The sequence below is a fragment of the Nannobrachium achirus genome (genome assembly GCF_963921795.1).
Source record: "Nannobrachium achirus genome assembly, chromosome: 21".
In the NCBI taxonomy this organism is placed as follows: domain Eukaryota; kingdom Metazoa; phylum Chordata; class Actinopteri; order Myctophiformes; family Myctophidae; genus Nannobrachium; species Nannobrachium achirus.
The window spans coordinates 36703582-36731306 of NC_137828.1; the positions used below are offsets into that span (position 1 = coordinate 36703582).

Sequence of the window (27725 nt, forward strand, 5' to 3'; positions counted from 1 at the left end):
AGCACGGCAAATATTGTACTTTTAATTATTTGAAAACTTTATTTACTATACTTGGTAGATTTTTATTATTATTACAAAGCATACATGTTAACTACTGAAAATAGCCGATCTACAAGACCACAGCATGTTTGATGTGTTGTGAGCTTGTAGATCTGCTATTTTCAAAAGACTTTTAATACGTTGTATACATAATGATAACTTGTGAAACGGGACCTTCTGCATAATGAGTACTTTTACTTGTGGTACTACTTTAAGTATATTTTGAGGCCAATATTTTTGTACTTTTACTCAAGTAAATTCTGATTACCCAGACTTGCAACCGATTATTTCTTACATTGCAGTATCGCTACTTTTACTTAAGGAAAACATTTGAGTACTTTTTCCACCACTGAAACCCCCGCAGACGGAGATTATTCATCATCTTCTTTTCTCTTTTTTTTTCCTGAAAGAGGTTTGTATATCTATCTATCTATCTATCTATCTATCTATCTATCTATCTATCTATCTATCTATCTATCTATCTATCTATCTATCTATCTATCTATCTATCTTTCTATCTACTGATATACTGTCCAACCTCAGCATGAAATCTACGGATGGGATTTGTTGTTACGTCCATTAATAGACGCCACTGGCATTTCAGTCAACAGCCACCACAGTATTCTCAGTAGGAGTGGTTTTATGATGTCTCTGATGGCCATAAATTGATACATTGTTGAGCCACTCCACACAGCACGTGCAGTCACAGGCCTTTCTCCCCCCGCCCCCCCCCTCCGCAGATGGAAAGCATTGAAGCCCATTATTGTGCTCTTGGAGGGGCGTCTTCCACTGTCAACTCTTTGGCACACTTTTAAAGAGAGTGGCCCTAATGTATTCAGGCCTGATTCAGTGGCTTTGGCACCAGGGCCACCCTTCCCCCCCCCCCGGCCTACACACACACACACACACACACACACACACACACACACACACACACACACACACACACACACACACACACACACACACACACACACACACACACACACACACACACACACACACACACACACACACACACAGATCTTTTTCCTAGAAGAGAGGAGTAAACATGTGTGAGTCGCCCTGGAACTTTTCCTTGTTTATCGAAAGGAGGAATTCGGTGGGTCTGTCCGAGCAGACTTCAAAGGACAACATGAAAAAGAATTGAGTGCCACAGCCGAGACCTTTCCTGTTTATCTGGGTGGCTTTCAACTGAAAGGACCGTCCATTGAACCAAGTGACAAAACCTGTTTTAATTTTTCTTTCTTTTTTTAATGATACCCACTTTTGCCCATTACATACCGTACTTAATGGATATTGAAAGAGACATTTGTTTATATAACCGTGAGAAGAGCGCAACCCTCTCTGGGATCTGGTCTTCGCCAAAGCAGCACCCATAATTAAGTATTAGGCTGAACCAAAACCATGAATGCAGTAGAGAGCATATGATGCCTGTACTCTCCTTGGCTGGCGGAACAGAGGGCCGGTTGTTGTTGATTCTGATGATTATTAGGTATATAGTGAAGAGGGCAGGATTCCTCTGTAATGTCTGTTACCCATGTGACTCTTGTGTTCCGTCCTCGGGGCCTGCATGCTGCAGAGAGCTAATTGTGTCTTAAGAGTTGCAGCAGCAACAGTGAGGCTAATTGGGAGGAGTCGTTCTGCACGCGTAGACTCTCAGTCTTTCCCTTTAGGCGTTATCTTGACACACACCCTCGCATATTACACACCTGGTGCACACGAAAACAGAAACAAACAATTCGGATAGTATCACTGTTACTACACAGTATACAGTAGACCCTCTGTCTGACCAGACAGACACGCTTCCTCAGAGTAAAAGGGAACTGTATGGTTGTACGCACCTAGAGAGTACAAGGCGTGGATGTTTCCTGGGGTGGATTTTTTTGTTTTCCCTTTGATATCCAGTCCTTGTGCCACCACAGCACTTCTGCTAATACTTGCCAGGTAAGAAATACAATGCTTGTAAAGCTTTATGGCAGCCTCTTAAATTATAGAGCCCCCTTTCCCCAATAATTACTCTGTAATCAGACAGTAACAAACTAAATATAACAATATTTATTGCCACAACTGACTTTGTTGCATCCTGCCGGTCTGTCATTCACCTAATCTTTACTGAATAATTCACCTGTGAAATTGATGGATTTGGGTAAAACCGTGCAATTACGGAGAGAGACAGCATGCATTCTCTCTCTCTCTCTCTCTCACTCTTTCCCCATAGAATTCATATTTTTCCATTTACCATTTCTTTTTTCTTTCGCTCAAATTACTGTAATTATGGAAACCAAAGGAGCTGTAATTTAAAGGGTTACTGCTTTCACTCACATATCAGTGCAGAATTGGACTTTAATGTCTACCCTGTTGATGTCAACACAGCCGAGACTTTACCAAAGCAGAAGAACAAAACCTCATCATTTACAAAAGAAACATTTGTCTCTACTGCTGGTCAGAAGGCCAGGGCATACAACCAGATGTTCTTTCGGAACGCCTCTGCTTTCAGCCTGCAGTATATCGTCACCTTAAATTCAACTTGGGTCCCTTTTTCTATCCAAATAATTCACAATGGCCATTTTCAGCAAGGTTAAACTACATGTTCCTTATAAAGAAAAAATAAAACAGATGCAATGCACACAGAGAGGCTGGAGTTTGTGAATATTTCGTTTTTCTTTCAGCAGCATGCTATGTCTACACAGCCATAATCTCTCAGGACAGATTCAGAGCTCTGCAGCTGAATCTGTCGGTAACTCCCATTACAACTTGTAGAGTTTGTTGTTATTGCAGAGCGTTGCATGGAGAGAGTGGCGTCACTCCCATTCACTTCATGGGGCCAGGTCTTCCACGCACACATCTATTGGCGTATAGTGACAAACCGCAAACCGGAAGTTTACTGAATGCATTGAAGTCTATGAGGGGTAAAGTGACAATGAACCACGTGACCAGCGCTGTTTCTGACCCCGCAATGGCAGAACTCTCTGATTATTAGACGACTCTGTGTTGTTGGGAATGAAAACAGTGGAGCACCACCGGAGGAGGAGGGCTGAAGCAGTGAACGGGCCAACATCCGGTCTCTACACAGGGAACTGGCTGATGCCCTCAGAGGCAAATTCGATGGGTTCCCCGATTGACACAGCCATGGCCAGCAGTGCACCAAGTTTGTGATCTATTTATACTATGTATAATATATAATATATAATCCAATTAATCCATATATAGTCCAATACAATCCAATTAAACGTTTTAAAAATGGATTAATAAACTATCTCTATTGTGGGCATGTCATAGGTGAATGTTTTCAAAAAAAACAAAAAAAAACAATTAGCCTTCTAACAAAAGAATTGTGAAAATAGCAGATCTACAAGCTAATCATTGATAGTTGCAGCCTTAGATCCAAAGTGTTTAATTAATTGTTGTGGGCTCGCTGAAAGTTCTCCTCAAAATGATGTAATCTATCAGTCAAGTTCTCCTCAAAATGACGTAATCTATCAGTCAAGTTCTCCTCAAAATGATGTAATCTATCAGTCAAGTTCTCACCAAAATGACGTAATCTATCAAGTTCTCCTCAAAATGACGAAAGACACTGCCTTTGTACCAACAGTACAAAGGCAGGGCCCTTAGCCAATGAAGAGCAGCCAAAGGGTAGATCTTAGTGCCCATACATGGTGTTCCATGCGAGCCCACACTGTTTTGTAGGAACAGTATTTCTAGTTAAATCTATCTATTATACACTTAACTGTTTCCTAACTGGAGCCATTCCCTCCTCCAAAGCAAATGACTGGCATGATGCAGAAATGAAGGCATGTGTGATACCTGTGATTATGATGCTAAACGTCAGCATGAATGTGCTTGTAGACAGTAATTCGCTGTCACATGTAAACGCGACTCTTAATGACAATGAGCAACAGCCCGGTGACAAAAGGGCCCACCCTTAGCAATGGACAATTAGCATAGGCCTTTATGTACACAGCTTTTAGGAGACCTCTTCCCAAACGCCCTCTCGAGGAGGGAACACCTGTATTGACATTGGCAGGACACTTTGCTTCTGCATTCATGTCCAACAAAAGCAAAACCATCTCAGTGCACTGCGTTCCCCACCATGGCCTGCTAAAATTGTAAATACCCGGTTGACTTCAGGGGTGGAGTGTAATGGGAAGGGTGTGAGACATTGTTGACATGACTTCCGAGGACAAACAGTATACTAGTGGGTCTCCTTGAGATCAGCTCCAGTATTCAAATGTGAGGTTGTCACACACCGCAAATGATCTATTATCATTATCATTTGTAAAAACAGAGTCACTGACTGAATAAACTGTAAGTAGTTTGTTTGGTGTATGATTCTAAACTTGTACTTGCCTTTCACATTTAGACTATAATTCTTTTTTTAATGTTTTTATTTTGGGAAACAGTGACTCAGAATTTCACATTCAGCTTAGTCAGTGTTCTCCTTTAACTGGAAATTAGCCACACACAACACAACACGCATCCTAGCACCACCTCCTCCTCCTACTGGCTCATTATTGGAAATGATATTATCTGACAACTGATGCTGTGTAACTGTAATAGACCTGTGCTATTACAGTTACACTACAGCAGTGGTTCTCAAAGTAGGGTCTGGCGACCCCCAAGGGGTCCTTGACGGGGTTCCAGGGGGTCCCCAGCAAAATGTCATAATAGCAGCACAATGATTTGAACCACTTCATATTTTATAGTACTTTGGATATTCAAAAATAGCTGATTCAAGCTGTTTTGAACATTTCATTTTAATCTTGAAAGTACTGGAATTTGGAAATCATTCTGAATCGTCTCTTCTGGGGGTCCCTGACAGGCTGACACGAAACCTTTTCAGATGGGGGGTGGGGGATCCTCTGTCAAATAAATACATATCATTTTGTGGGGGTCCTTGTCATGAAAAAGTTTGACAAGCAGTGCACTACTATGACTATGTACAGTCACACACAAATGAGTTCCAGTGGATTTTTTCTCCTCCCTCTTCCCAGTTATGTCAAATTACGTCACAGAGTAGTCTATTACCATGGGTATGGTTCATACAAACAAAGGTATACATATACAGTGTCAGTCATCACCATAGGAAGATACTGTACATTATTGCACACACACACACACGCACACACGCACACACGCGCACACACGCACACACACACACATACACACACACACACACACACACACACACACACACACACACACACACACACACACACACACACACACACACACACACACACAGAGCCAGTGAGTCGCTCGGAAGGCAGGAAGCAGCGCGTGGGCACTGCCTCCCCGTGTGTGTCACCGCCTGCGTCAGACCAGACGCCACGGAGAAGGGGAGTTTTCCACTTCCACTGACGAAAAACGCTGCGCGTCTGAGCCGAGCGCTACAGAGTCTGTCAGACACAGCAGCAGAGAGAGAGAGGAGAGGCGCTTCAGCTGGTACGGTGCTCTCCTGCAAAAACCCAGCCAGACCAGACAAAAGCGACCGCATCCCGGAGGATATTAAACCTCAATCTGTTTCGCTTTTGGATTACAATCATCTACATCGGATTTATGTTATTATTTATATTTAACTGGGGGATGCACTCTCACAGATGGTGATCGGATACGTGCATTCGTGAGTGGTGAGTGGACTTGATTGTAAAGAGTGCGGCTATCGGTTATTGAACGCCAGTAGCCACTGTGTGTGTCTGTCTGTCTTTTGCAAATAGCCGATCTACAAGCTCACAGTGCGTCGCGATGCGACGCATATGTGAGCTTGTAGATCTGCTATTTTCTTGTCTTTAACCTCGGGGGTGGAGAGAAAAGACAAGTAGTTGGGTTTTAGATGTTCTTTTCCCCGTGTCACCGCAACAGAAGAAAAACTGCTCTTTTATCATGTTGTGTTGATGACATTTTTATGCTGACGCTCGGTTGTTTTTGGTTTGAATCATTGGATTTATTCGATTATCACATTGCTATGGTCAAGACTAATTGTTTAAACAGTGAACACATTAACAATGAAATGTGTATTTTTTGACACGGTCACGCTTAGCCAGACGTTTAATTTAGATTTATACGTCTACAAGAGGATCGTTATTATTAATTTTAGTTTGGGGATAATGTTGTTTAGTTTATACGGTCGCGCACAGGTGACCATTATAATTTGTTGATAGCCCGCAGACACGTTTGTTGATTCGCCGATTGCTTATTGATTGACGAGTCTGCGGATTTGACCACTGATCAATCACCCCTCCACCCCCCATTTCACGGGTTGCCTTGATTTGGGCCAGGACCGCAATACCCTTAGTTTGGGTAGAGACAATCAATTCATTATATCACTGTTTGTGGGTCGCGGACACATTTTTGTGGTTTCCTGTATTTAGTTTTTTGTTGTTATTGTTTTGTCAGTAATTTCATTAAGACATAAAAGAGAACCCAAAGAAATCCCATCAATTACAAAACAAACTGAGGAGTAGGCCTACCCCTAGTCAAAATAGCCAATTTGTGAGTTTGTAGACCTGCTGTTTTCACTAGTTTGGGTCCCGCCGATCAAACGTCTAATTTCTCTTTTGGGTCTTGAGCTAAAAAGTTTGGGAACCACTGCATTATATTGAGCTGTTGATGAGGGCTGTTTGTGTATTGAACAGTAGAGTTGTTGTCCATCAGGGGTGGCGGTGGCGCCTCCTGAAGGCATAACAGTTACAGCTGATGATAGAAGTGGTGTCATTTTCAAATGGCCCAAATGTGGGCTATAGCCTGCCCTACAGCCTAGGGCTGAAGTGTGTTTGTATGGTTTGTAATAGGCTAATAATCCAAATCTACAAAGTAACTACCAAAGTTCTCTAATGTAGTGGAGCAAAAGTAGACCTACAGCCTATTTGATGTAGTGGAGTGGAAGTAAAAGTAGGTCTATTATAAATGGGAAATACTCGAGTAAAGTAGGCTACAAATACCTCAAAAGTTTACTTAAATACAGCACTTAAGTAAATGTACTTAGTTAGGCCTACTTTACACCACTGTCATTAATCACCAAGAGCCATTGGTGCTGACACAGTCACTGTAGCCTACAGTAGCGTGGCTATTCATCCATTGAGTTTGTCTCCTGTAGCTACAGATAGCCTACATTCTCATTACTGCATCGGGTAATGGAATGTTGCACATATATATTGTTTCCGCCTAATCTAAACGTTTCAATGTTTCCAAAATTACATGTGTATGAATGCGATTTGTTCACATTTAAATGATAGTGCCTTGGACATGCAGACGTTTAAAGTTGTTTGCCTTTTCAGTGGGATTTTATTTTAAATGCTTGTTTGAGCCCTTGCTTATTGTTATTAGCCTATTTTTTATATGAAATTATTATTATCATTATTGGCCCGTTTTGGCATGTCTCTGATGTAAGCCTTATATCTGCTTTAGTGAGTGACAGTCGCTCCAATCGTCTCTAGTGCGACCTCACTCGGATCATTTCTGGAATTATGTTTTTCCGGCATTGGACTACAGCGAGCTGAATGATCCTTTGTTAACAGAATAACCTACATTCATTTGTGCTTTGCCTTTTATTTATTTGTCGTTGCTCAATAACAATTTGGTGATGCTAATATGGTCATTCAGTCAGTGCTACCTATTAGTGAGATGTTGTTTTCCTTTTTATATAATTATCTTTTATCTATTGCAGTGCAAGCTTTTATTAGGCACCTAGTTTGTGATGCATTCCTGGATGTTGTAGCAACATTTATTTATGTAGGCCTATTGCTTATTTCAAGTGGGTGCATTTTTTGGGGGGGTGGGGGGGGGGGTGGTATTGCAGAGCTCTGTGCAAGAGCATTTATTTTGTTTTAAGAGGGATTCATGCATGCATGACAGAAATGTCATTCTATGCATATTATTGTAAGAACCTGCTCCTTAACCTTGTGCTGCTCTGCCTGCCCCAGCCAACCCCGGCAGATGTCTAGAGAGACAGTATAGATTAACGGAATGACCACTTCCTGTACACTGTGTGTGTGTGTGTGTGTGTGTGTGTGTGTGTGTGTGTGTGTGTGTGTGTGTGTGTGTGTGTGTGTGTGTGTGTGTGTGTGTGTGTGTGTGTGTGTGTGTGTGTGTGTGTGTGTGTGTGTGTGTGTTTCACAACCTCACCTCAGGAAGCACTCTGTCTTCCTTCACACAAACAGTCATCAAGCTCACAGAGAGCGTCAGTGAGGTTCTCTGTCCTCAGCCCAGGGGAGACACGCGGTTCAAACCAGGCTGAGACTGTGCTGTGCGCTCGGTTTCATGTTGGTGGTCTGGTCACATGGAATGGCCCCATGCAGCTTGCATGTTTTGTGGAGGGGGTGTTAACGTGGCTGCCCCCACAGCCCACCTCTCACTCAGACCCTCAGCACAGTCAGGGCTCCCATCTGCTTTGTCCTTCCTTTCCCCTGAACATTCCACACAGCTTATGAGGTACCACTGGGTGCCCTAGACTGGAACATGACCCCTGAACCCATGACCTCCCCCTACCCAACACTCCGCTCTCTCTGACACACACACACACACACACACACACACACACACACACACACACACACACACACACACACACACACACACACACACACACACACACACACTCACTAGGGATGGGACGATAAGCGATATTATCGTTTATCGTGATAAAAAACACTCACGATAATCGTATCTTCGAGATTTAATATATCGTGATATCGTCCTCCGTCATGCACTTGGATCAATTCACCTTTTATTTGCTGAGCTGCGTATCCGGTACCATTTAAACCCTCTATAATTGGTAAAAGGTACAGTCTTTTTTTCACTCTCTATCAAATGTCTTTGCCCAAAAATAGCCGATCTACAAGCTCACAACGTGTCGCATCGCGACGTGTTGTGAGCTTGTAGATCTGCTATTTTTTGGCAAATGTTCCGCCTCAAGATAATGGATTTTGATTATCGCGATAATATCGTAAATCGCGATTTATTTTGTCACAATAATCGTGATTTGACATTTTCATATCGTTCCATCCCTAACACACACACACACACACACACACACACACACACACACACACACACACACACACAGCCATCATCTCAATCATCCATTTACGCATTTAACACAAACAAGCTAAGATTTAACAAGCTTAAATGCAAAGCAGCTATAGATATCTTGATATGTATTTCACTTCTACTTCCTTGACCCTACTGAGCAACCATGCAAATCTGCCTGAGTGCAATGAAGATAGCCACTTTACAACCACTCACAGATAACTGTCTATGCTTCTATAAATATGATCTCTACCCCTGAAATAGATGCACAGACCTGCACAGTCCTGGCCACGTTAGAAATGAGTATAAATTACATATTAGGCAGATAAAAGCTTGTAGCATTGTTTTCTTTTGTGGTTTATGAAATAGCTCCACTTTGGCATACAGTATAAAGAGAACGGTCTGAGCCTGAGCACGGGTTGTCTACCCACTAGATGTCTGTTTTATCAGCTTTTAGTTTTTAACCATTCTAAAATGGGGGGATTATGCTAATGTCCACCACATTTTCCCAAAGCTTGTTTTTTGGTTGGAGACTGGAGTGCAGTCACCTCAGTGTGTATCAACAAACCAAACCCCAAATCACTCGCAGCATGCATAAGTTAGTGCTGGAAAGAAAGTAACTAAGTACATGTACTCAAGTAGGCCAACTGCAAGTACAATTCTGAAGCATTTTTATTATTATTATTTTTATTTTACTGAAGTATTTCCAATTTTCAACACTTTTACTCCACTACATCTCAGAGGCAAATATTGTACTTTTACTCCACTACAATTATTTGAAAACTATAGTTACTAGTTATTTTGTAGGTTTTGATTATTATAAAACTTGCATTAAGTAGTAACCACTTTAACCTTTGGATATTTGAAAATAGCCCATCTACAATCTCACAACACGTAGCGATGCAAGTTCATTCAATGCGCTGAGAGCTTGTAGATCTGCTATTTTTTTTAAAGATTTTTATACTTATTTTTGAAAACTCGTGACACAAGGGGACATTTTCTGTAAGGACTAGCCTATTTTCTACTTTTGGTACATTTTGATGCCAATACTTTTAACCAAGTAAATTTGACTTTGACTTGCAACAGAGTATTTATACATTTAATACTGTTCCACACCACAGCAAGGAAGGCAGCACCTGGTTGTTCCCAGGCTGTGTGCTGGCCTGCAGCACAGATGAACAGAACAGATTACTGACAATAGAGCGAGCATGTGAGGTCCATGTGCACGGTTAATACCCTGTCAGGTGTACACTAGGGAGGAAGGGAAGGGCAGCCTGCTGCTCGATGCTGCTCGCCCTAATGGCAGAGGTGCTTTCCAGCGGTTAACGGTAGAGAACACATCTGGATTAGATAGAGCCCGTGTTCTTCTTCTCCCGCTATTGCAGTGAGAGACGAGTGGCGCTGCCAGAATGGAATTCCTGCGGCCTGCGAGACATGACATTATTTATTTGTTTTGTGCAGGCCCTCCCTCCCTCCTCCCTTCGCTTCCCACCACCTCTCTCCTCTCCCGCTTTTTGGAATCGGCGCGCGAACGGGTCGTTCCCTGCACGGGAACGGAATGTTTTCTGTGGCATGGCCACATCGAACGCTGTTCGTCTCTCTCTCTCTCTCTCTCTCTCTCTCTCCTCTCTCCTCTCTCCTCTCTCTCTCTCTCTCTCTCTCTCTCTCTCTCTCTCTCTCTCTCTCTCTCTCTGGATTGAGAACAACAAACTAAACTCTCACACAGGATGGGATGGATGGAAACTATTAAGCTCTCTCTCTCTCTCTCTCTCTCTCTCTCTCTCCCCCTCTCCCCCTCAGCTGTGCCAGCAGGTGGAGTGTTTTCCTAATGCCCAATCTATGCTCCGTTGTGCGTCATTGTCGTGTCACACCGAAAATTGCCGAACCTACAAACTCAGAACTCAACTTGTGAGCTTTAAGATTTACGATTTTTGGTGCACGACGGTGGGTTTTATGCCCTAACAACTGACATTTTCATGCACGGAAAGTGAATTGCGATTCGGGTTGTGATTTCGATTCACTGAATCGAACGTCAATTTCGGTTCGAATCGGAATCGTGACAGCCCTAATAAATGCTAATATAAATGAATGCAAATTTGTAGGCTACAGAATCCTATGAAAACAGACATTATTTTTAATTATATAAAACGATGGGTGAGTTTAAAAATAAAATAAAAATACGTTCATCGCACATGCACATTGCACAGAGAAAGTTTAAATGTCAATAAAGTCACGCGCGGCGCGACCTCGGTGACGTAGGCAATCTGTAGCCTAATAACGGGCCCCTGCCGCTCCACCACTCATTTCACATCAGGTGAAGTTGTTGGTTTAGTTTAGTCTGTTCACTTGGCCGGCGGTTGTGTTTTTTGGCTAAAAACTGTTAAAGCCTTTGCCCGTGCTGCTGCCAGTGTTTATGAGTTGGCCAGAATGTCCTTGTTTTTTGCGTAGTGATGATGTCTCTGTTTGCTTCGGTCGTTGACTTTTGATGGTTGGTTGGGGTGGTGGGGGTGTATATGATATGTTTTGTGTAAAAAGTGATTGTTTGTTTAGAGAAGAAACGGGCATCTCTCCAGCTCTTGAGTAGGCCTGAATAGAATTTTCATCCCAAGATACCAATTTGATCCAATCAGTAGAAGGAACCCTTTTTTAACCCTTCATTTATCAGATTCCATTTTAAAGTGTTACTTACAAATGACATCACTAGTATCAACAAACTGAACAAACACAATGCACAATGCAATGATGAGGTCTGCTGCTGGAATACAGAGCTACTTAACACTTATTCGAATACAAATATCACTTTTTATGCTCCCGTTAATGGTAATTGAAATACAATTATCCCTACTAGGGTGACTTGTAGTGCCATTAGCGAAAATAACAGGTTTGCTGCTATTCTTGGCAAAGTGACATGATGGTTTTAAATCGGGTTTCAGTCATGGTTAAGAGGCATACAGCTGCACTCCCAGCTCTGTGTGTGTGTGTGTGTGTGTGTGTGTGTGTGTGTGTGTGTGTGTGTGTGTGTGTGTGTGTGTGTGTGTGTGTGTGTGTGTGTGTGTGTGTGTGTGTGTGTGTGTGTGTGTGTGTGTGTGTGTGTGTGTGTGTGTGTGTGTGTGTGTGTGTGTGTGTGTGTGTGTGTGTGTGTGTGTGTGTGTGTGTGTACACGTATTGTATGCACGTGGATGGGATTCTATGTGAGTGTCAGTCAGCCCAGTATCATCTCAAACTTATGTAATCAATGTCATGTCATTCCTTCTCTTCCCTGTGACAAGAGTTGTAAGAGGGGTATTAGTGCCTCGAGGAAACCAGCTTGCCCAGACACGTATCCACACACTCGCAAAGGACTCTCAGGATGCTTCATTATGATTCAGAAGTCAGACAGTAGGCCAGTCATTCAGCCACACTTGTATGCAAATATCCTTGGCAGGTTTATTTAGTTAGTTTAGCCTCTCAGCACAGTGAACACACCCACCCACAGAGTTATCAGCCGCACAGGGGCTGGACGGTCTGTGTTGTACGGGATCAAAGTCAACCATGACTTGGCCTCCTGCGTGAGCGTGGCAGACCAGGGCAGTTTAGACAGGCTTGGCTGGTGATGTCTGTATAAGCCTGGATAGGATTTTCTTTTTAATTATGTTTTCTTTTATGAAATGTGGAATTATCTGTTTTTTTCTTCATTCATTCATCTCTGTTGATACAGTTCCAATTCTACAAATGCCTTCTAAACGAGTAGTTCTCAGCTTCTCACTCTTTCAATATTTCTCAAACATGTTCAAAAATAGCAGCTGTACAAGCTTGGAGCGTGGCACAAAGTGACACACTGTGAGCTTGTATATCTGCTATTTTTCAATAGCAAACACCAAAATCTAAAATGACACGGATGCTTTCATGGTTTTAGTAGGTTCCTTAACTTCCTTGTGCCAAGTGCCAACTCTGCTTCGCTCAAGAAACAAGTGAAAATTGGGTGAAACTGGTGCTTGAGGTAGGATTGATCCATCCAGAAATCCATACCTATAATCCTTGTCTTGACAACCCGGTCACTTGAGAGTGATTGTTGAGGGAGGGATGGATACATTTTATTAGGAGTGATAGCATAGAGTAATACCTTTATTCATTCATAGATTTTCCACTTCCTAACAGAATAACAGAGGCGTTTGTAACCTAAGGACTCAGGAGTTGTCCATAGGCAAAACAGACTGAGCTGAACTGGGATTCAGAATCCATGTTTTGCCGCACGTGCTGTATCAAACTATCAATGCACGTATGAAGATATTTTTTTTTCCTTATTCGAATGAACATAGTCGTACATCTGACTGGAGCTTCTGATGACAAATCCCCCCCCATCCCTGTCTGTCTCTCCATTGCCAGAGATTTATCTTTGCTTCTCGGTGACAACTGGTTGGGGAGCACCTCGGCGGATGCGTCCTTTATCTGCCTGCCTGTGTGTGGTTGATGGAATGACAGTGATGCATAATTTAGTGCGCGGGGAAAACACGCTGTGCTTTCTCTCCATCTCTCCCTCTCTTTCTGGCTCGCTTGTCCGATCACATCCAATCTTGTTCAAGATCAGGCGTACACAGACTGTGCTCTTTCTTGGGAAGGCTGCATGTGAAGTCCTCTCTTTTCCTTTGTCTCTTTTTGGTCCCCTTTCATTTCTTTTTTCCCCCGCCTCCTGCCCTTTTACAAATAAACCCTTGTACTGCTAGCTGGCGTCTTCTTTTCCCCTTTCACTCCCTTGTTCCGTTTGTTCCCCCTGTTCCCTTCACATCATTCTTGTGTGGGTGCTGTGGCCGGGGCGAGCTGAGAAACTCCAGATTGACTACGAGCTGTCTTCCTCACCGGGATTAACCTCCTCGCCATTGTTTCTGCCCGTTGAACAGGATTAACAAATCAATGTGTCAGGTAGACTGCAGTTTACAAGACAATGACCCACTTTTGACACCAGTGGCCCCTCTCTCTCTCTCTCTGTCTTTCTCTCCCTCCCTCCCTCTCCTCCCCTTCTGCCTCACTGCAGTATTTAATTAAAAAGACTTTGCTTAGCTGGCGCTATGTACTCCCTTGGGGACCCCTGACAGCTTTGTTTTCATTTTTTTGAAGGGAAACCAGGGGTGGGGGTTATACCGTGTGTTTGTGCCTGTGTGTCGAGGAGGGGTAAGGTGAGACTCCTTTTCTCCTCTGTCTTTGTAGATACTGTTTTAGTGTAGTGTTTCGCCTGTGGACGCATGTGTTAAGTGGGCTAGGTATGCAACAGATGCAGCACCCAGGTGTTCCCAAATCAGCTCAGTGCTATATGAACCCATCAGACTGAACAGGTGGGAGGCTGCCTGGAGAGAGTGGTTTTAAGAGATTATTTCTCAGGTCAAGCAAGTGGACGGACGTCACTGCGATCAGCACTATCGCTTTCCTGATTGGATCGGTGCCGTAGGAACGCTGCTGAGCTTAGTTTATGGCGTCGAGCAGGCTATAGCAGTGTGTTTGGAAGACAAGTAGCCCTGTTGTCGGCTACAGTGATGCCGCACTCCGACCTGACCTATTGCAACGTGATCCATTCATCATACATGCTCTAGGGACAAGAATATCTTTCTTGCAACAATAACCCCCTATATAGCTCCAAAGCTACCCACACTGCCTGTACAAACAAAGAGGTCAGCCTCTTGTCCTTGACTTTGTCTCCTCTTGCTGCTGTGCTTGTCACATGGAGCACTCGTCTTCGTACAAAATTACCCCTGCCCCCCCCCCCCATTTGCTGAGACTGCTGACACTTGCATAACAGTCAGATAAGCCAAGCCAAGCAGCCAGGCTACACATGCAATGTGGAGTTCCTTGAGAGTGATTGGACGATTGCTCTTGTGTGGCACACCTTGCCTTTGGCAACGTCCACCATGGAGGCACCTTTTTGTGTGTGTGTGTCCACGGCACGCACATGCTTCTACATGTCGGTTAATATTCTTGGCACGACTCTGATTAATACTAGATAATCGGTCTAATGTAGAAGAACCTGGATTGGTATGGTTAGCTAGCCTTGCCTATATAATTGCTAGTTATATTATGCAGATATGTTGCTTACATATTTTTATTTGATTCATTTTGCTTGATCACAAATGCCATGCATTTTATTTAGATTTGTTGTTTACCTGATAACGTTGTTTCTTTGAAGAACTACATTGTTCTCTTTGCACTAAATATGTGACTGTTTCCCCTGGCATTTGTTAAGTAGGGTTCATCTACTCTACTTAGTCTGATTTGCACTGGCACGTCTCTCTGGATAAGAGAGCATCTGCTAAATGCCTAAACTGTATATGACAGATTTTGAAAATCATACCCGAGTGCACAGGTGTGCTTGCTTGCCAACACGTCAAATGCTGCTTGAGCGGTTTCCCTATCTGGATACGTTTCCAAAACCTGTATCTATTAGGAAGCGCACCAACTAAGCTCACCAAAAAGAAAATCTAAAATAAGAGCACTTCTGAAGTGCCTGCATTCGCATTACCTTTTTAAAGCTGCCCAGTTTTGGCCAGCAGTTGCTGCAGGATTTGGCTGTGTTTCAGGAGACGGTGATGAATGCAGTGCAGGCTGAGCAGCAGTCGCTTAATACAGTTGATGCTGAACCCTTTTCTTTATGAGCAAAGTCTTCCTCTTCCCCCTGGCGTGTACATCACTGAAGGGAGTGTCTGCGTTGGAGCCCAGCCCGGTGCTGCTGTTTCCTTATTGCCTCTCTGTCCTTCTCTCCTTCCTTTCTGCCTTCCCTCTCATCTCTGTTGTTTGTGAGTTTAGCAGGAGCTCATCCCCCGACTGTGATGATGACCAGTCTGCTCTCACAGTCATCACACACACACACACACACACACACACACACACACACACACACACACACACACACACACACACACACACACACACACACACACACACGGTTCCCAGAAGTTGTGAAGACAATGACTCGCTGTCTGTCTCTTTGTGTCACAGCAACAACATGTACAGTATGTGCAGAGCTGCATGCATCCTTCGTCTGTATAGCTGCAGTTACTATCCAGGAACATAATTATGATACACAGAATAAACAGTGCAAAGTCAGACCGACCTCCCATTATTCTGACCTCCCATTAGTCCAACGATGCCTAACCCTAATACCATCGGAGTAATGAGAGGTCGGACTTATGGGTGGTCGGACTTATGTGCAGTCCCCGAATAAACATGATGTTATCATACCGGATACCGCAGTTCGTCTTTGTATTGTACTTCATTCAAATACATTTTGAACTCAGCATGTCACTTTCTGAAAATAGCCTAAGCCTACAAATTTGTAGATTGGCTATTTTCGGCGCGTGACATGATACGACGGGAGTATCAATTAAGCAATGTCTTGACTGGTGACCAGGCAGTGACCATTCTCTGACTTTCTGTCTCTCTCACATTCACATTCCACCTCTCTGAACGCTCTGCCCCCTCCCCCCTCCCCCTCTCACTCATTCAAAGAATTGATTGTTTTTATCGCTGACACAGCAGCTTAGATAAACAGGAGCTGCATAACAGAATAAGTGGAGCGCACTCAACTCAGATTCTTCATGTTTACTACGAGAGCCATGTAAACATGTCGCAAACTTCAGTTGCTTTTGGATTTGTGAAAGCTGAACACACGGAGGGAACGGTGTAATAAAACAAATACAGTCCGATGATATTGTTATTTTCGTTTGTTTCCCTGGCTCCTGTTTCCCAGCCGGCTCCTCACCACAGCAAAATGTGGAGTGTTAATTCAACCACAAATTGACCTAGAGAGTTAAATTGACACTCCTGATTTTACTGTGCAGCTCTGATCAATGCTTCTGCTGAGCTGATGTGATTTGGAAGTGGGTGAAGGGTCCAGTAATTGTTGACTTATGCGAGTAGGCTTGATTGATTGCTTCCTGTGCCATGCCTGGCCCCTCTCTCTCTCTCTCTCTCTCTCTCTCTCTCTCTCTCTCTCTCTCTCTCTCTCTCTCTTTCTCTCTCAGCTGAGTGCAGCATGAGATGGCCTGCGTACGGTCTCACATGGCGGTCTCACATGGCCAAGCACAGAACTGGCTTGTATTCAGCAAATAACACAGGTCTATTTCAGGCAGGCAGATGGTTGCAACCAAAAGTTTTTGGTTAATAAAAAAATCTGTGCCAAAGAGGCGTTTCCATTCAAAGCATAGCTATTGTTTATTCATTGATTATAATTGTCTATATAATATGTTTGACATGGCGACGGCGTGTCAATGGTGTTAACCCCGGAGGCGTTTCTCTTGTTCGCTGGGCGTCATCGTGCCATCATTAGCGCTGTTCGAATGTGAACGGTGGTGGGGGGGAAGTAATGAGATGCAAATTATGTTGATGAGGCACATGCTAATAACCCCTCCCCTCCTCTCTTTTCTCTCCCTGTGTGTTCCACAGACTGCCTGTGTCGACACCATGAGTGGGCTTCTGAAGAGGAAGTTTGAGGAGGTGGATGAGGACCCCTGCTACTCCTCACCCTCGCCCTCCCTCTCCTCCTCGGCCTACTCGGGCTGGGACTCGGAGAGCGAGAGCTGCTACTCCGACACCTTGGACTCCACACCCAGCAACCCCAGCTCTCCAGCCAGCAGTTTTAATGGTGAGTGGCTCTCATACATTGAATCCTGGTAAGGGTTGGGATGAGTACTTCTCTGTCTGTCTCTCAATGACCATATCGGTGTTGTCGAGTGGAAACCTTGCATGTTCAAAACTGTTTGTTTTACATTTATCATTTTAAAAAGGATTTAAAATAGTGACAATAGCTGAAAAGCACACACCGCCTTGCACCACGAGGCGTTGTAGATCTGCTATTTTCACTAGTTTTGTGCGACAGTCTTGTATGATGAAGCAGGGCTTTACTTCACGTACAAAAAGAAAACATACACATTTGAAGATTTGAGATGAGAGGACAGTGACGATATTCACATGGCAGTCGTTTTGCTCTTACATATTTGGGGGGGGGGGGGGGGGGGGGGGTGTCTTTACTGCTCCATCAAGGCTGACAAACAGCTCTGATAACAAACTTATGCCCGGCAGAGATTATAAGGGACTCGGCCAACTGGCAGCGTATAAAACACTTCACCCAAAATGATTTCAGACGTGTGCAATGAATTCCCCTTTTGATTTCTGGCACTGCAGCCGCAGAAGCGCTAATCTCATTATGTGGTGAATGTTGCACCTTGGCCCCAACTCACCCGGAACTCTAGAGAACCACAGGCGGAGCCGTGACCTTCTTTTTTTCTCCGCCAGAGATGTGCCGTTGACTCGTGCTGGTCGTCGGATGTGTTTCTGTTTTGGCCCCTTTTTAGACTTCTCTGCTGTCCCTTCAGGGGATTTGGGCGTGGGGTTCGTGGGGTAGAAGAAGGGGGCAAACAGTTGTGAGGGTTCCCAGGATGGCAGAGGCAGGGAGCCAGGCGGAGAAGCGTGGGCAGGGTGCCATCGCCCTGGGAACACACAGAGCCCTTGTGTAGGGCCTGGGCACGCACCCAGCACAGGTGCTGGAAAGAGACCGGGTGAAGGAGCCGGATAGAGCCTTGAAGAAACGAAGAAGGCATGTCGGAACATTGAGGAGATGGAGGATTGTGTGTGGACCATTATAATCCGGTGTTTGTGTTGGAGGGAAAGTCGTTGTGCTTGAGGGGGTGGAAGGAGCGAGGCTATCCCATTAAGAGGCAGCGGGGGAGAGTTGTCATTTGTCTCCTGCAGGTGTCATAAGCCTGACTGGATTTGATGGATGTGAGACTGAAGGGGTCTCAGTTCCGTCTCATCTGTATTACCTGCGGCAGCAGATGTGGGACATAGCGAGACTATTGTCTGTCTGTGACGGATAAGGTGGTGTGGTGGGGGGAGTGGGGGTAGACAAGACCACGTTTGCCTAATGGCAAGGGAGGTCTGTACTCTCTCTCTGTCTTGATCTTCTCCGATCAAGTTTGTCTTCCCGTCCTTGACCCGCCTGCTTTTTGGAGGGCAGTGGTGTGAGCCGTTTGTCGTCATGACAGGCTTTTTCGCTGTGCGAAGTGCAGTAGCCAAACGCATAGCGGTACGCAAACCTCCTACGGGGTCGGTTTTCCCGCTACATAACTGAAGGTAATGTGCAACACATGTGGTACACGGTTATCCGTCTTCTGTCCGCACAGGATAAGCATTGGTGAGCTGGCAGCTTACGCAAAAGGAACGTTTTTTTTTTCTTTTCTCTTGCCTTTAAGCAAGGCTCAAAAGTCATGTTGAATATTCCTGTGCGGAAGAGTTGGAATTTATAATAAAAACTGGATAAACTGTTGGGCTCGTTCCCACACATGGTTCCACTTTGATCCCCATGTGGTTTTATTGTATGGTGTCTGCGTACAGAAAAATGGGCCGCCTCTGTGGTCCCTGAATGTTTTTAGCAGAGGAAGGACCTTTTGACTCTGGCTGGTAACTGGTGGTCTGGTGCTGTTTGGTGGGGAGGGGTGGGGGTGGCTGTCAGCAAGTAGAAAGATTATGATGGGCAACTTTCATCCCATTCTGAGAAGTGCTTGCCCTCCTCCCCCAACCCCCCTTCTGCCTTTTCCGGAAGCCACAGACCTCCCAAACATGTACGCACTGGTTTGTGATCCTGGCTGGCTGGATCGGCTTCCTTCATTCTGCTGCCCACCAAGGGGAAATTCCTGGGCTGGGTGGTTGTTTGTCACGCAGGAGGGGGACACATGGTGGTAGGAACAAGACAGAATGGATTTGGCTGTTTCTATATTTTACTGCTGCTGGATGCAGGTGTTCCAAGAGTCTCGTGTTATGGTTTCTTTTAATTGGGGTCCATGATGAGACTTGGCTGAAGTCGAAGGTGAGGGATTTGGAGAGGTGCCCCTTTTTTCAGTCTGATCTGCTGCAAGAATCTCACTTGTTAACTTGTCCCACACTGCCCCCCAGTGACATAAAATGAAAGTACATTTACTCAAGCTGGTGGACATTATTGAACTAAACTCAGTGACAATCAGACGTTCTAATGCCTCTTGTTCTCCCATCTCTCCACTCCACAGTCACGTCCATCCTGAAGAAAGCCAAGAGGGCTCGCCGGGGCAACGTGACCTTTGACCAGGTGACGGTGTTCTTCTTCCCGCGGTGCCAGGGCTTCACCAGCGTGCCCAGCCGAGGGGGCTGCTCTCTGGGCATGACGCAGCGGCACAGCGCCCTGCGCTCCTACACCCTGGACCAGTTCGCTGTGGAGCAGCGGCAACTCCGCCGGGAGAAGCTTCTCACCCGACTCCGAGAGGAGAAGCTGGACGCGCTCAAAATGAAGGTGAGTTCAGGCAGGCATCATCAGCCGGAGTGTCATTCTATGTGGCATTCTATGTGGCATCATCAGCCGGAGTGTCATTCTATGTGGCATCATCAGCCGGAGTGTCATTCTATTTAGTGGGAAAAGGCTGAACCTTTAACCGATTAAGCATCTGTGTCATTCGATTTTAGCAGAAAACTCTTTAGATTTAGAAGGGTGGTTCTAAAATGGCTCACGTCAATGGCCTTTTTTTTTTTTAAAACCCTAACCCTAACCCTAACCGTTTTTTTAACAAATCTTCTCTTCTCAGGGTCCCTGGCAACCCTGGAACCACTTTAACCATTATTTTATGCATTAACTTTTAATGCCACAGACATAAATTGACGAGAATCATTAATTAGGCAACTAGGCCACTGACGTAGATTGACGAGAATAGGCTATTTTTGTTATAAAACAACTCAAAATACATTATTTTTGCCCTGTTTTATAAAACAGGTGTTTCATTCGAAACACTTGCTTGCCTCCAGCGGCAGATCATGTGACTGAACGTGAACGCAGAAGTGCACGATCCATTCTGGGTCTGCTTTGTTATGATTCTGGTTAGAATCCATTATAAATATAAACACACTTTTCTCCTCACCCGTAAATTGGATTTTCAATCCGAAAAAAGATCTGAGCAGCGTGGGGCAACCCAGTTCCGATCGTTACAGAGCGCGTGCCCGACGCGAAAGTAGGTATTTGAAAGTAGGTATTTGCTCGTTTTGTTAGCATGGTTGTATGTAGGGTGACCAGATGTCCTTGCCTGGCGGTGTCAGCCTCTATCACACACTTCGTTTACCGCCAGGGGGTGGTGTTGTGCGTCTGGTTTATTAACCAGGCTACAGTCCCACATTTCCCTGACCTTTCAGGCGTCCCCCAAATTGAGACACTGTCCCACATTGTGACTGTCAGGCTCTAATAAATCAAGCTAGTCTGGACACATTTATTTTGTTGCGAGACAAACTTCAAAGGAGACACTGCAGCATCGTTGATCTAAACAAAAGCGAAATATGTGGAGTAGTGTACTATAGAATCAAGTTAGAACACATTTAGGCCTACACACTAGTTTTAAAAATTAAACAACGTAATTGTTGTATTTTTCCTACAAGATATGTTTTAAACCTGTAAAAATAACATTAGAAATATCCTCAGGCTATAGCAGGTTAATACAAAAAAATTATAGGCAGTAGGTATATTAGGCCAATGGTCGACTATAGCCTATGACATCAAGGAATTTAATAGCAACTTAAGTAATAAGTTGCTATTAACCCCATCGCCCGCCCGTCCCACATTGTCCCACACAAGCGGTACTTCTGTCCCTCAAATGAACAATTTGGATCTGGTCACCCTAGTTGTATGAGTGTAACAATGGTGGAATTTAGCATCACCCAGGGTATTGAAAAGAATGGACAGAACGGATAGATGTGTAGACAGCGTTTTCTTGTGGTCGTAAAAAAAACACTGAAATGGGCTGGCATTGTTGAAAAAGTTAACTATTAAACAATAGCAGAGTTTGAGAACCACTGACATAGAAACATGTGTTTTTCAAAAACTTGGAAGGATTTAGAAGAGACTATAGAATCGCCTGAATCTGATAAAAAATATTCAAAGTCTTGCACAAACTTTCACCATCTCTCCAAAACAGGGCTGGATTAACACCTCAGAGGGCCCCTGGGCACTGAAGCGCCAAGGGGCCCCCGTGTGCGCGCAAAATGTTTCGTAGGCATATGTAGGCATGTAGGTCCAATATAACATCTGCAGCAGCAGTTGGCTCAGTGCGGCCCGGCAGAGTTTTAATCTGTTGACTTGACTTTAATGAAATATTGTACATTGTACTTAACACACAATCAGCACTTTTCAGCAGCATTCTCACATCATTTGTTGGTGGACATAATTTATTTCATTCTGATTTTTTTTAGAGCCCTTGATGCCCAGGGGCCCCTGGGCATGTGCCCAAAGTGCCCATATAGTAGATCCAGGCCTGCTCCAAAAGGAAAAAGATAATCAACACCTTTTTTTTGTTGATTGTCCAGCTGACCAAGAACGGGACACAGGACAGCGAGGAGGCGGAGCGGCTGACGCTGGACGACGTGCCCGAGCACGAGGTGGACCTGAGCGGGGCCAACCTGGACGACGGCTCCTTCCTGCACCCGTACCCGTCCAAGCAGCGGCACGCGCTCCTCAAGGCGGCCGGCGTCAAGAAGGTGGACAAGGAGGAGAAGCGGCAGCTGCACGAGCTGCGGCTCTCCCGGGAGAACTGCGGCTGCGACTGCCAGGGCTTCTGCGAGCCCGAGACCTGCAGCTGCCACCTGGCGGGCATCAAGTGTCAGGTATGTGCCGCGATAAGCCTCCCCAAAACCCTTCGTTTTGTATTTACATTTTAAAAAAAGATTTGGAAATAGTGAAAATAGCAGATCTACAAGCACTACATCTACATTACTAGTGAAAATAGCAGATCTACAAGCACACAACGGCTCACGGTGCGAAACAGTCGGTCGGGACCCATATGTGGGTCACGGAAAAAGAAAAAAGGGCATATTTGGCTTATTAGCCTGAAATCCTTTTCAACAAAACTCTCTTTCCCTCTTTCCTCAGATGGACCACTCGTCGTTCCCCTGCGGCTGCACCAAAGACGGCTGCGGCAACACGGAGGGCCGCATCGAGTTCAACTCTGGCCGCGTGCAGACGCACTACATCCACACCATCATGAAGATGGAGCTGGACAAGAGGCTGGAGGAGCACTCCAGCCCCGAGGAGGAGGAGGAGGAGGAGGAGGAGGACTCCATCCCCTCCTTCCCCTTCAGCGCGGGGCTGGCGTCGGCCGGAGAGAACAGCTGCAGCAGCGACATGACCGACTCCTCCTCGGACTCCTCGGGTCAGAGCGAGGACTGCGACGCGCTGGGCTGCGGCAGCGCAGACGTCGGCGAGAACGGCCTGAGCATCCTCAGCTTTTGCGACGTGGACAATGAGGACCGCGGGGACGGCAACATCAACGCTAAGAGCGCCTGTCACGCGGAGCAGCGGCGAGAGCAGCACCAGCAGACGTCGGCCATTCCATACGGTAGCTTTAGCATGGCGGACTTTCCCGACGAGAATGACAACATAGACGCCGCGCTGCTGGACACGGTGGACGCTGGTCACGCGGACAATAATCGGGCCACGGCCATCTCGGAACTGCTGGACGAGAATGCCAACCAGGGCATCGGCCTGTTCCACGGTGGCGGCGGCGTGCCGCGCACGCCGTCGCCCTCCGTCGACCGCTCGGAGAGCTACAACATGGACCTGAGCCTCTCGTCGGAGTCCGACCTGGAGTTCTTTGACGGCTTCCCCTGCCTGGGGCCCAGCTCGCTCTACAACTCCCTGAAGGAGTACGAACACATGGACAACTTTTTCCAGTTTCAGTTGCCTAGCTACCCCAGCCAGCCTCAGGCCGGTGACCCCGGGACCTGCCTTCTGGAGTCTCTGATCGGCCTCTCGGAATCCGTCCCGGAACCGCCCGCCGCTTTTACAGACAATCAGCTGTTGGAGGAAGCCATGAGGTTGTCTGTGATGGAATCTGTGAAAGTTTAAATGCAGCGTGCAAATGCTGTGGACAGTGTAATAATAATGACTGGGGGTTTTGGGGGGAGCTGTACATGCACATAAGATGTCATTGCTAACAAATTTGATGTTGGAGGAAGCTGTGATTGCCCTCTTGCCTATTTAATGTTTGGAATTCCAGACTTGCCTTCAAAATGTTAGTAAAGCTGTTGGGGGAATTATTGCTGTGTGAAATGGCAGCTAGTGTTTCAGTGAGAGTGAAGTAGAAGAAGAAGGAAAAAAATCAGGAACAATTGGACCACCTTACCGTAGCCCGTGTAAACCAATGATGGTTCTCAATTCCTAAGAAAATACTTTTAACCAAACCTAGAAGTCCATCCCCCCTCAAAAAAAGAAAACCGCTGAGCAGTTATTAAACTTTATTGGGGCAAGGTAAGGTGAAGGAGTTTAAGTATCTCGGGGTCTTATTCACAAGTGAGAGAAAGGGGAAGACGGAGAAGGAGATCAGCCGGAGAATCGGAGCAGCAGGAGCGGTTTTGCAGTCGCTAAATCGCACTGTGGTGAAGAAAAAAGAGTTGAGCCGTAAGGCAAAGCTCTCTGTCTTCCGAGCAATCTTCGTTCCCAATCTCACCTATGGTTATGAAGTGTGGGTCATGACCGAAAGTATAAGGTCTCGGGTACAAGCGGCCGAAATGAGTTTTCTCAGAAGGGTGGCTGGTATCTCCCTTAGAGATAGGGTGAGAAGTTCAATCACCCGAGATAGACTTATAGCCCGAGAGAGACTTATAGTAGAACCGCTGCTCCTTCACTTGGAAAGGAGTCAGCTTAGGTGGTTCGGGCATCTAGTATGGATGCCCCCCGAGCGCCTTCCTAGGAAGGTCCTCGATGCATGTCCCACTGGGAGGAGACCCTGTGGCAGACCTAAGACCAGATGGAAGGATTATATCTCCAAACTGGCCTGGGAATGCCTCGGTATACTCCCAGAGGGAGTGGAGGAAGTTGCTCAGGATAAGGAAATCTGGAAGTCTCAGTTGGAACTGTTAACCCCGCGATCCGATTCCGGATAAGCGGTTGAGGATGGATGGATGGATGGATGGGGCAAGGTAGGGAAGCTTAACAGCTGAATGTGTACTTCAGGGACTTTTTTTCAAGCTTTCTAGATTTTGGAGGCAATGCATGGTGACCATTGCTGTGATGGAAAAGGTTTTTGCCTTTCTACGAAACCCACAACATAGTCATGTTCATGATTATCTCTCTTTGGACTTGGTATTTAGTCCCACGTGACTTGAGATGTTGGGTCCTCCTTGTGTTGAATCATGAAGCTAGGGGGACTCCCTGATTCTAATAGATTTTTTTTTCTCTCTCTCTCTCCCAAGAGTCTTGTATGGTACAAGTATGGAACGACGACAAAAAATCCCTCTCAAAGCTCCTTGATCTGCACTTTATCTGTGAAAATAGTTCTGTATAAATAGGCAGAGTTTTGGTTCTATATGGGGTCGATTCAACAGTAAAACTCTAAATTATGGAGCTTCTTATTTATGAGTTACGTTAACCTGACATTTTCCGAGGAGTAATGCTCATAACAAGGAAAGGCTGTAACTGTATTATCTATATTAATTTTTAAATTATTTCCTATTATGAGTTTATTTATTTCATTCTAGCAGCACTGTGGTTTGGTATTCTTCACCTGGAAGTGCAATCTTTCCCTCCCTGTCCATAATCCCTTCATGGCATTGTTATGGGAAATGGGACCACAAGTTCAGCAAAATATTAGTATTTAATATCTATTCTGTTATACTTTAACACTTTTTCTTTTGGTAACTTATTATGTTATTTCACTAGTTATTTAAAACCCATTTAGGCCTAGAATTATGTAATGCTTTAACTATTGAACAATAGCAGATATACAAGTTCACAGCGTGGCACCGAGTGCTGCGCTGCGAGCTTGTAGATCTGCTAGTTTTCAAAAAACCTTAGACGGATTTGAAATATTCAAAGACTTGCACAAATGTTCACGATTCACGATTTACGATTTTTCTAAAATATCAGATCTACAAGCTCGCAGCTGTGAGCCTGTAGATCTGCTATTTTTCAATGGTTAAAGCACAAAATAATGCGTTCCCCGTCTAAACGGGTTAAACCCCTATGAAGAACATTCATGGGGGGCCCACAGTGAATCCTTGTACCCAGGGGCCCATGATTTGGTGTGACACCCCTGAGTGCAATCTCTTCCTCCCTGTCCATAATGCCTCATGGCATTGTTATGGGAAATGGGACCACAAGTCCAGCAAAATATTAGTATTTAATATCTATTGTTATACTAATAACACTTTTCTTTGGGTAACTTATTATGATATTTCACTAGTTATTTAATTTAGGACATTTTGGCAATAAAATGGGCTGTTGGCGAAGTTTACTGGATGTGCCTGTTCATCAGGGGAGACATGTCCTCCAGTGTGTGTGCACAGTGCTTCCACTTTGGAATTGAAAACTGTGGGATTCTCCCTATTTGTGCTGAAACTAAATTATGGGTCTGTTGTATTGCTGCCTAATGTAACCATAGAAAATTACACTAATATTTTGTAACTAATTTATGTAGGTTGAAGAAAGAGAGAAATCCTAATCGCTGACAAAATTATTTTATTAAATGAGAATTGAGTCATTTTCAATTTCGGGGAAAAAAAAGAACCGTTGTAATATATGAATTATAGAGAAATGTATACTTATGAAGGCTAATTGCTGTCTAGCATTCTGAAGTATTTTTCATAGCCAATCGAATGGTTAGATATATTATGCCACTAAAACTAAATGAATTGAAAAGATCAATTTGATTGTACTCATAATTATTTTGGGAAGGTCGTGACCTGGCTCACGTTTTAAGTTGTTTGTTTGAAGTTGTTTGCGGGTAGAAAATGCATATATTATACAGTTTTTATCACATTCAAACATCTGAATGAGTTGCCTCATCAAGTATCAAACAAGACCTTTTTAAATGGTGATTCTCCTGTCGCCAGTGTGAAAATGAGGGACACATCATGTACATATCGCACCCTTTCTACAGCTGTTTCTACAGCCACTCTGGACCCTATAGGAGTTATGCATGCAGGTCCCATTTGTTTAAAAAAATAAAAAAGTTATTCCGATTTATTGTATACTTTGAAAAGTGCAGAGCGCACATTGGAAATGTATTACCTGCTTTTTGCCTTTTTGATTACTTTGGAATTCACCCGATGTATGTTCTTATGCCATAGAAGGGGACACATTTCTCTTTGTTCTTGTATAAAACATCAATTCTCATGAAGAAACGGCAACAGTGAGTGTTTATCAATGTAATGTATTACGGCTTATTTTTATTTTTTTTCAAAGAATGTGTCTTACATTTTTGCCTTTTTGTGTTGTACATATTTCTGCTTTAATGGTACTGCAGAGCAAACAAAGCTGCTTTATTTTTTACATATTCACACTTTAACTTACTGTTAAAAAAAACTGTTTCTTTCATTCAAGCCATTTTGACAGCTTGTCCCTCCAAATAAAAAAAAAGACAAATGTATTGACGCTTGACTGTTTTTTTTATTTTTATTTTAACATCTCCGTCTCATCTGTTGGAATGGGTGTTTAATAAAACACTAATTGATGTTTAAAATGTAGCCTACAGAATATAGATTAGAATATTAATATTATAGATCATAGATCTATTCATATATTTTCTAATAATTACATTATTGGTTATTTGACCACGCGTTTGGTCTTTGCCTCCTCTAGCCAGTTGACCACTAAAACTTAGAAGAAAAATGTTCGACTACCTTTTTTCACCGAC

General features: G+C 44.4%; 1 protein-coding gene across 1 annotated transcript; it reads left to right on the top strand.

Annotated features, from left to right (window-relative positions):
- Positions 1-5451: 5451 nt before the first annotated feature.
- Positions 5452-27439, top strand: csrnp1b (cysteine-serine-rich nuclear protein 1b). The gene is made up of 5 exons (XM_080752365.1): positions 5452-5669; positions 17476-17674; positions 20091-20350; positions 22402-22698; positions 22964-27439. Exons 2-5 carry the CDS (start codon positions 17494-17496, stop codon positions 23936-23938), a joined length of 1713 nt encoding a protein of 570 aa, XP_080608491.1. The 5' UTR covers positions 5452-5669; positions 17476-17493; the 3' UTR covers positions 23939-27439.
- Positions 27440-27725: the final 286 nt, after the last annotated feature.

Coding starts and splice junctions, on each gene's coding strand:
- csrnp1b (XM_080752365.1), top strand. CDS start 17,494: ATGAGTGGGCTTCTGAAGAGGAAGTTTGAGGAGGTGGATGAGGACCCC. Junction 17,675..20,090: donor TCCAGCCAGCAGTTTTAATG/GTGAGTGGCTCT, acceptor TCCACTCCACAG/TCACGTCCATCCTGAAGAAA. Junction 20,351..22,401: donor TGGACGCGCTCAAAATGAAG/GTGAGTTCAGGC, acceptor TTGATTGTCCAG/CTGACCAAGAACGGGACACA.